Source organism: Gallinula chloropus (genome assembly GCF_964237585.1).
Source record: "Gallinula chloropus genome assembly, chromosome: 4".
Taxonomy (NCBI): domain Eukaryota; kingdom Metazoa; phylum Chordata; class Aves; order Gruiformes; family Rallidae; genus Gallinula; species Gallinula chloropus.
Window position 1 is genome coordinate 47,443,944 of NC_140088.1, and position 10,456 is coordinate 47,454,399.

At 37.8% G+C, this 10,456-nt stretch overlaps 1 protein-coding gene across 3 annotated transcripts in view; it reads right to left on the reverse strand.

Annotated features, from left to right (window-relative positions):
• The window catches only part of CAMK2D (calcium/calmodulin dependent protein kinase II delta), a gene marked incomplete at its 3' end in the record, with an annotated part of 165,735 nt that overhangs the window by 21,572 nt on the left and 133,707 nt on the right, over window positions 1–10,456 (reverse strand). For 2 of the 3 annotated variants that reach the window (XM_084264020.1, XM_084264022.1), the window contains 3 exons: window positions 6,717–6,776; window positions 5,081–5,122; window positions 2,475–2,523 (listed from right to left, as the gene is read on the reverse strand). In XM_084264020.1, the coding sequence (XP_084120146.1) occupies window positions 2,475–2,523; window positions 5,081–5,122; window positions 6,717–6,776 (151 nt within the window). The remainder of the gene's footprint in view (window positions 1–2,474; window positions 2,524–5,080; window positions 5,123–6,716; window positions 6,777–10,456) is intronic. The other variant, XM_084264021.1, reaches the window with a different exon arrangement.

Consider the following 10,456-nt stretch of genomic DNA (forward strand, 5'->3'; position numbering starts at 1 on the left):
GTTGCCATGTTTGCAGTAAGAAATGTATATAATCTGTGTGATTTCACCCAATAAATGGTTTCACCTAAAATTCATAATGAATTGCGTGTTGCTCATGGCCCTTCTCTACGCCCAGACAGCCCGTAATTCTGAGAGAATGCTCTCTGCTACCTCTGAAATCCGTAGTCCCTATCAGTATCTTATCTCCAGCTGCAGCTAGTAGCTGCTTCTGACAAGAGAACAGCTTTCTCACTGTCATCCTAGAAAACCTACATCCAGCTGTCAGGTTTGGTGTAGGGGGAAAATCTCTTCCCTAGAGTGCTCTGTTAAAGCATGAAGCTTTAGCCTGGAATAGCTGTCAGGGTTGTAGGGCTGCCTGTGTCCCATGTCATTCTAGAAATTAAACCCTAGGGTTACTGTTAACTTTAATTTATAATGAAACAATTGGAAAAACAGCCTGCAGTAGAAAGACTGGAAGTGTGAGAAGAATACAAAAAAATGAAAAGCAAGCAAGTTTGCAAGCATTTAATAATAGGGAGGTTATATTTGATTTTTAAATAAAGAGAAAATTAAATCCTTACACATTGGAATATAATGTGCACCCAGTGTCTGGCAAGCAGGGGGGTGGTACCATTGTGTGTTGGGCCATGGACCAGCAAAGAGAGGCGCACAACCAGCGCCTTGTCTCTCAAACACCTCCAAGACCCTCTTTTCCATTTTCGGGAATAAAGTACATCGCAGTCATCCGATCTGTTCTTAACTGCAATACTACTAGATCATTTAAAAGAATTAGGCAAACATTCTCATCTTTATTTTTCTTATGACTATATACCTGAAATACAATCCTGTGTGCTAAGCTTCAGATGAGTTTTTTAAACATCCAACTGCTATAACATCATACTACATCATTGCAGAGGTCCTACAATTAATTTATTCATTTAATGAGGTTAGTTGCTAAATCACACATAATAGTTGGAAGCAAGAAATACGAAATGGTATGGATAAAGCTAAATTACACTGTATTTTCCACAGCATCGGCTGCAGACATCTGTAATTGTTCTCAAAGCCATCAATGCATGCTAACTCCAACTGCTCTCACTTGGTTGTTATTTAAAGCGAGCAGGGCCTAGCTGTTATAGCACGCAAAATTTAGTTCAACTGCAGATGAAATGATTCACTGAAACTTCAAGAAGAAGAGCACCAACATCAGAAACTTAATTGAAGCTAACTGCAGCTCATGCAAGTCACACTTTACAGCTGCATTGCAGCAAAAACATGATGCTAGACTCTGCTCTCTGGCACAAGCCTGAGCTAAGCTACCAATGAGTAAGTGCCCAATGGATTTCCTATGCAGCATAATACAAAATCTGTGCTGTCAATGGCAGGCTCCGTGGACAGATGCTACCAGGGGCATTCACATTCCTGCTTACCCTTCCAATTCATTACCCCAGTATTTCCATCAAACATGCCTAGCACCTGTTCCACTGGATATTTCTCACGGTTTCCTGACCAATTTCTGTTTGAGCCTTCTCCCAACTCCAAAACTCACCCATGCTCTCCCTTTCAGAGTCCATTTAAGCCTTTAAACACGTTCCAGCTGGTACATTTGGGAACAACTGTGCTAATACATGTTTTTAATGGTGACCTGGGCATTATGTTATTTCCAACACAAAGCAAACCTCACTAAGCAAAACCTTCACCAAGAATTAAGTTTTCCTTTCCATTTCCATGTTTCCTCTTCGCTATCATCTCCATTCCACCTGTATGTGTAACATGGTTCTTTGAAGCTGAAAACCAATCTTTTCTGTGAGCCCAAGAGACACAAACCCAATACTCTTCTTTTAAAAAACCCTTTGTTTTAAAACGCAATTTTATTTAAGTAAGTATGAGTAACATCACAGTATAATATTTAGAGGGGGGAAAAAAGGAATAAAAAAGAGCATGTGAAATCACAGAACTGATTTATAAAAAAAAATACTGATTTTCATTTTTTTAAAGAATAAAAGAATTAAAATATGAACAGAACAAAAGAGAAATATGAAAAAACACTGGCATCTGAACAGAATAAAAATTAAAACATTGACTAAAAAAAAAAGCAAACCCAAACCACAAATACATGCTAAAAGTACATAAACTAAGTAAGACTTACAAAGCACCGACTATTTTAGCACTTACAAATCACTGACATTTTTAATCTACTACTATTATTCCTGGAACTAGTATCTTAGTTAGTAAGCATAACTTTACACTCTTCATTCCAAAACATTAAAGCAAATGGTTATTTTGGGCAATGAAAACCAATGAAAACCCAAAGGTAAAGTCTGAAATGTATCAGAAGTAACACAGAAGAGCACAAACCCAATTTCTTTCAAATAAGGAAAAATAGTATTCTCTCTTGAGATTCATTAGGAGTTTCCATGTTTAACGTCCTAATGAATCACATTCTTGTAACTCATGTTATTGCTTCTCCAAACGTTTCAAGCTTAAAATCATACCTTTCACATCCTCATCTTCAATGGTTGTATTGGAACTTTCTGTTGATTCCTGTTGAGAAGCAAACATAGGTAGAATGTAGACACCAGCCAAGCTTTTATTTGAGTGCCCTTTGAAATTGACAGTTAGTTACAGATATCATGCAAAGCCTTGAAGCAGGGTGGGATATAATTCACAAACAAATGGACACACACCATTAAGACATTTCCATGTGAAACCAATGTCAAACATCACCCTTCTCTGCAGTAGGGATCAGAAATACACTTCCTGCTGTCTAATGGTTTTACTTCACAGGAATGTAAAGGACAGGTTTTTTTCTTTTCTTTAATATCCAACAATGTCCATCTGAAATGTTATATGAATTACCTCAGCCAAGTAGGAGAGCTTGCCTTTTTAAGCTTAGTGATTAAACTGACTGCACAAAATAAGTCATTCCATTCCAACTTTTCAAGGGGCAGAATTCTGCATGCTACAATTTACAGGTGCTTTTTTGCTTGTATGACATGCCATGTCTATTAAAACAAGGTATCCCAATCACTTTTGGGCTACTAGATCAGCCTTTGTTGTTTTATACTGTTCTCTGTGATGAAAAAAATTTAGCAAAGAAGATAGAGAGTTGATAAATACATGAAAACGACTGTGAAAATCTTTGTGAGTATTTTTGTAGTAGCATTAACAAACAGAGGAATGACTCATCTATCAGACAGTTTTTACTTAAGCCATTGCTGTTAAAAAGGTAAGGATACTCTATCTCAGTCTTCCATGAATTACCACAAACATGAAATATTAAGGGGAAATTCAACAGGGCACTGTCAAATCTAATAGGCATGCAGTTTTAGAAAGCCAGAAAGTTTTTAAACTTCATTATTTTGTTTTTTTTTTTTAAATCTCTGTATTCTCTTGAAAAGTAGAATCAACATAATTTTTTTTAAATCCATGGCTCAATAGCAAAAAGGATTAACTGGCCTGTTTTTATCTGAAAGGTACAAAATAGGACTGGTATTGTATTTAAAAGTAAATTTGACGGTGCCTTTTATTCACTGTGTCCTCACAAGGCTGAGCTGAAGGAATGTTTAAAATGGCTAATGCATTACTTAGACCTTAAAAAACCCCACCAAAAAGTAAGTGCACCACAAATAAAACACGAATTAATTCACACACAAACAAAAATGAACAAGTCACCATGCTTTTCCTGAACTGTCTGGTTATCATGCTCTATCACTTAAAAGATTAGATCAAGTACTTCATAAATAAACAACCCTCCCCTCCCTACCACCTCCCCCAAATACAAATTGTAAACACCATGCACAAGCTCACAGAGCAGATGTAGCCTGCAATATTGAAGCATCCACTCCAGCTGCCATACTACAATGATCAGTCTTTCAGATAAATTTTGGAGGGACCCTCTGCCTTGAGTGGTTTGCTGGTCTGCTGTGACCTTTCAGGACATTGAATATCTCAATCGCTATGATTACATAGTAATATTATATTCAAGTAGATGTAGTTATGCCAATATTTTATCTGTGTTTTTCTGGTCTTTAGTGGGCTTCAGTGATAAGGATTAGATTAGCGTTCAAAGACAGGCTGTTGGTTGCCTATGAATTTTATCTTGGGGAGCTGAGAAAGTAGTCATGTGACAATGAAAGCTTCGTGTTTGACAGATGCAAGGTACATAAAGGAATGGGACATACAAGCACAATACACACCATCAGCACTTCCATGCTTGAGAAATATCTGCATGCGTTATTTTTGTCACTCAGATTCAATCCTTCTCATATGAAATAACCACAAGGTAGTTAAGACTAGGCCAATGAAACATCAATTCTTTAAGTCAAGGCTGTAAACAGTGAAAATTTTGTTGAGGAGTAAATTCTTTTCAGAAAACCTAGAAACATGAGTTATATGTAAATGATGGTATTTCCTGACCCTTTTCAAGTCCATGCATGAAAAAAACAAAACAAAACACATTTTAGGAATCAGGTGCCAAACGCAAACATCACAATACAGAAGAAAAATAAGCAAACATGAAGAAAACGTATAAAAATCAAGAGACCTCTTTGTCACTTGAAAGGTTAACTGTTTTGGTTTTTTTTTTTGCAAACTGCTCAGTGATGTTATGGAGGAAAACCAGAGTCCTGTGTGAAAGGCATGTCACAACATGGGGGGTGGGGGGGGCAGGGATACAGGCATGCTGGGAAATGGCAGATGGGGTAAACTGAACGCTGTCTTTATCTAAGCCAACAACTGCACGTAGAACTCTTCAGTAGAACCTCACCACACTCTGAGAACAGCGTTCTTTGGTTTATTAATTAGACTGCAGATTTTTGGCAGAAACATGAGAGACACCGGGGTCCTCAAGCCTAGCTGCACAGGGTACTGAATCCCGCTAATCGCTACTGACTCCCCCCAGGAGCTTCAGAAAGTTCAGCGACTGGCGGGACACACGTAGCAGATGAACACAGATGAAAACAGGCTCAAGAGACATAGGGTGTAACAAACACAGGAATGAGATTTTCCTTGATAAATTCCTGGAATGGCCCTATTAGTTTGCGGAATAGTGGATGAAATGTGTGGTGCTGAAAAACAAGATGGAGTTGATTCTGAATACCTTATTTCCATCAGGATTGTGGATTACTGTAGTTTGGGGCTCCTGAGCAAGAACAAAATAAAGAGAGAAAGAGTTCCCATTGGTAAATACATTCTCATTGGTGTGAGGGAGTGCAAGAAGAGCCGGCTCACAACGCCGAACACTGACAAGAGCTAAAACTGTTGCCAGAGGGTGTCTCTAATGCATGTCTCTAATGCAGATTTCCTCAATGGCAAGCCAGCAAAAAAAGACCATTTCACCTACGCCAGCAGCATGCAGAGACCTTATTCATGAACAGCGTACGCAGGGCTTTGAAGGTCTAGAGACTGTGGGAGGCTCTTTTGCGCAAGGGCCTGTGAAATACTTTGCACATTTTCCTGCCTGAGCCAGACAAGGCCACAAACCACCTTTTTTTCTTTAAGCATGTTTGCTTGTAATAGTATTAAGCGATCAAATAAATATAAAGATGAGCTAAAGACTGCTAAATGCTACCATGTTTTGGAAGATGCAGCTTACTATTCATTGCTGCTCTGGCAAAGTGGCATGAAATTAAGTGAAAGAGATCTTTGCATCATTTTTATGTGTAATTTCTCTCAAATCCTTTCCTCCCCCCACCTTTTTTTTTTTAAAGAAAAAAAAAAGTAAATCAAATACTCATTGAAACTGCAGTTAGCCAGCAAACTTTTGGCATGGACCGTTGTGCACAGCTACATCTGGGAATGTATATACTCATGCATGAAATGAGCTAACTGGTCCTTAGACATTACTTAGCAATGTATGCTTCAGTGTCAGCTGCAGGAAAAAACACAATTCAAGAGGAAAAAATCTCTCCTGACGCATTGCATACAGCAAACAATGCTCACAGAATTAGGTACTTATGTATTGGCACTGATACTTGTGAGCCCTGTGATACATGTATGCCTAAGAGGAGCTACTAACTTCTATTGCAAGACTGCAATAGAAATATTTGAGAACAGCACTCCAATTAGTAATGCGTTCCCAACAGAGCTTGTTTATGAGTAATGGTACCTGCCGATTTAGATGTAAAAAAAATAAGCAAAAATGTTTATCGCTAGATGCCTCGTGATCCCAGTGAAGACTTGCAAAGTCCTGCTGAGTTTTAGGAAATATGGAATGAAAATCTGAATAAGGTCTATTTTATGGTAGCCTAGCAATAATCCTGTTAGCTCTCCTTGATATCAAAGCTGGTACTAGAGACAAAACAGACAAAATAATAGAGCATTTTCAGGCTTTTTGTTGTTGTTGTTCGGCTGGGGTTTTTCTTTGGTTTTGTGCAAAAGGTTAGCATTAAAAAGATGGAAACAGTTATCAGGCAAAGAGCTAAGAGCAACATAAAGTGCATTCTACTCACTTTCTGGCACAGCATGCAAAAAATTTAGCTACAGTTACAAACGCTATGACACTACTACATCCAGCTTCCATGTAACATTTTCTATTAATAAAGACGCTCAAATGGACTTCCTCACAGAAAAGAAAAAAAGCGTAATTCAAACAAAAAAGTTTTTCCAAAACCTGTTTTTAGAAAGCAAACAGAATAAATGCATGAAAAAGGAAGAAGAAAAAAAAAAAGAACAACAACAAACAGAAGACAGTAAAAAACTTCAAGACAGCTTGAGAAAGAAGATTCCAGGTATACCAGCGCCGGGGTAGGAATATTTTCCTTGGGGCTGGTTACCACGTTGGTTTTGTTGTTTATCTGTAGGTATGCAGAAAATAGAAACAGACAGGCCTTAGAACTTGCGGTTGGCACCGTATCTATATCTCTCTGTATAGAACATCTATATACAGATATAGATATCTATATATAGATATAGATGTGGAAATAAAGAATCACAAAAAGATGAACTTATGAGCTCAATTGAACACTAACGATAGTTCCGATAGCAGGCTGCAACTCCACCAAACATGCTAGCTATGGGTTTTCAGAAGCATGATAGAAAGGTCTGCATAAGGTATCGGTGACTTCAGCTGTGACACTTAAAAGAACAGAACGCCTTGTAATAGCAGCTAATCACATATAAGAATAAAGAATTAATATGGGTTTGAAGAAAGTCCTCAATAGCCATTGCAATTAGTTGACATGCAACTCTATTAATAAATAATTGCACCCAGTTGTTCTTCATTTCTAATTACCTGTCACTACTGAAATAATATTTGATTATTCACAGCTCTCCAGAAATCTAGGCATTTGTTCTACTGGCTTCTGGGAACAGATCTGAATAAATACAACTGATGCTAGAAAGAGCCTGGTGGCCCCTTAGCTTTTTTCAGGCTATTTTAGACAACAATACTTGGCAGCTGCAATTTTTTACAGTCTCAAGAATCCTGCAGTAACGGTGTAACAGCCTTTCAGTTTTGGTTCTTTAACCTCAAGGTGTAAGGTTTCACATCAAAGTATCTGTAGCTAAGTTTACACATAGGTCATCATGTCAATTCTTAACTTGAGCACAGTACTGCACCTTTACAAGACTTCTGGCTCCTACTTGTATGAAATTTTAATACAAATGAAACTGTTTAGCAGTAAGTTTAAAGGTATCCGATTCTTTCAATCATTTTGAAAATTCAGCTTTCATAGATACTGTGATATGAAAAGAACAGAAATACTTAAAAGGATGTACTGGGCCACTTTTTTAGATGCACTAAAGAACCAAGATTATAGTAAAATTAGTTTGAAAGATCTAATTTTTTTCTGTACAATTATGAAAAAAAAATGCACATTTTGGTCATGTCTAATTTTAACAAAGACAGTCCAAAGCAGCATGCAGAACTGGGTGTACAGATAGATATTGCCAGGAAAGACTTTGGTCAAAAAAAAAAAAAAAAAAATTCTGCTGAATCTTCTAATCACAGTGTTTAACAATAAATGTGTAAAATGAAGGTAAAAATTCCAAAATCTTTTGTTAGCCCATTTTTGAAAAAAAAAAAAAAAACCCCAAAACAAACCCCTAGCCATTTTGGGGTCAAAATTTGGTTATTTTTCATTCTAAAAGAAAAGCCTTTCTGAACCAAATAAAAATGCTAGGTAACATATGTGAAAAGGAATAGAAGACAGGGGAAGTTCTAGAATAGTGGGCCAAACTGAGCCGTGTATCAAACACCTGATTTAGACTTCCTAATGCCTCCGTAGTCTCAGATAAGAATCCAGCTTCTCAGCACATAGGCTAATATTTCCCATGCCAAGGACTTGGCTAAATTCAAGCCCTCTGAACTTAGCACCCCTGGGAAAGCACTAAACCTCATGTCCTCAACAGTTTTTGATTATTATTTTGGCACAGGAGGGGCAATTTGTTTGCTACAGGAATTAAGCCTGCAGCCAAACTGAATCTTACTTAGGATGCTCTAGATTCTGGAAAAGTCAACAGGGTTTGCATTAATTAATTACAGACTGAAAATTTCCTTATCTTAACCAGCATTTAGCTGCCTTTGAAGAATGTAAATCAGTCTCATTAGTTAATGTCAGGGAACATTATTTCAACGCTAAATGTCATTTTACTATTATCTGTGGTAGGAACTGTTCTCCAAATAGAATAAAAATAATTTTCTTTGGTTTAAAATCTAAGTTCACAGTACTCTACAGCGGGAGGATGTGAAACGGTTGGTTGTTTAACAGTGGTCTTTCTACAGGAACTGTCTTCAAGAGAACACACAAGCCATTACTGAGTTCTGAGTGTTGAGTTTATAACCCCACTTAGCCTAGTTATCATCAAATTAAGTGCAATTGCAGCCAGAAGTTGGAGGGATGTCTGAATCCCACAGGAAGAGAATAAATACTTCTGTATATAAAGACGTTCATGGGGAGACATAAACATTAGCAAGCATTTTATGGGACTGTGAGGTGGGCAAAACCTAAATGCCTTACTCAGGAAAAAGCTTTTTTTTAAAAAAACTCCATCACTTCAGGAAATCAACGTTTTACATGAGAATTGAAGAACAGCAAAAACACATAAAATGCTTCTTGACGGCATACTAGATCTTCCAAAACAAGCGAAAAACCACATGTCAAGTGGTATAATAAGTTCACATTTTTACAACAGCATAGTCATCAAGATAGTATGTATAAAGGGACCCTAGGAAAAGGTGGATAGACATAAAGCAAAATCATGAGGAAAGACCGGTTTCACCGGATTTCATACAGTCCTGTGCAGCAGTAGCTTAATACAGAAAGGAAAGCCCTATGCCAAATGAATGCTTGTTGAATATGTAACAAAAACCAGTTAACAAAATCTCAATTCCAATTTTGCCCGAGTAAGGAGAGCAGGCTTGGGTCCATAGTCCCTTGGTGAAAGTCCTATAAAAATAAACAATATCCATTACAGCTACTGCTGAAACCTGCAGGGAATACCTTCAAAACTTTGGTAAGGTATCAAGAATACAGCATTTGTTAGTACAAGCAGGAAGAGATAATGTCATTCAAAACAGTTATTTCTTCTGTGTAAACAGAGCTTGATAAAGCCTTCTGCAAGTTAAGAGAGAAATCAGCAATAAGACTGTACACTTTCTCTCTCTCGCATGGAACATATACGTGTGCTTTTATTTATGTAGGAACACACATGGTGTATTCTGCATATATTTTAACAGCAAAGGGAAATGATTGCAAACCAAGTAAAATATTGCCATAAGAAACTGTTATTCTGAGGTTGAATTGTGCCTAAGTAGTGAGCTTCTATTTGTTGTGAAGAAGGAGAAAAATGGATAGTAGTGCATCACTTGTGAAAAGTCCCTCTCTTTGGTCTGAGAGTAGCACAGGACGGACAAACACAAATGCTCCAAACAGCCAAGAATGCTGGTAGAATCATTATTGGTGGTTTTTTCAATATGTTATTAAAATATTTCAATAAACAAAACCTGCATCTTAGGGCTTAATCTTTCACATGGTCTTTCTGCAACAGAAAGTTAAAGCACTCTTCATGTTTGGAACACTGTAAAGTACTGGAAATATGCCTTAACAATCAACAACAGAATCATACCCCCATTTTTTCCTCTCACCTACCAAACCTCATTACCAAACCTTCTTCCTCTCACCTACCAAACCTCATTCCTATATCAGGAGAGACATCAGGAGCCATTCACACATCAGGAGCCATTCACACATGGGGCCTTCCATCATCCACCCTGAAGCATTCCCACAGCCAGGTGGAAGGTTGTGGCTATGCCAAGGATGACTACAAAAAGAGAGCATTCCACCACAGAAAAAACAGCAGGCAACTGAGGAACAAGAAACACAAGCAACCAAGAAGACATGGAGACATCAAGGAACATTCCCCGCCCCCCAGTCGAACCCGAAGAATGCTTTGCCATCAGACCTGAGGTCATCGGACTCACAGGATGCCATAGCTATGTGTATAGCCCCCACCCCCTCTCTCTCCCTTTTGTCCA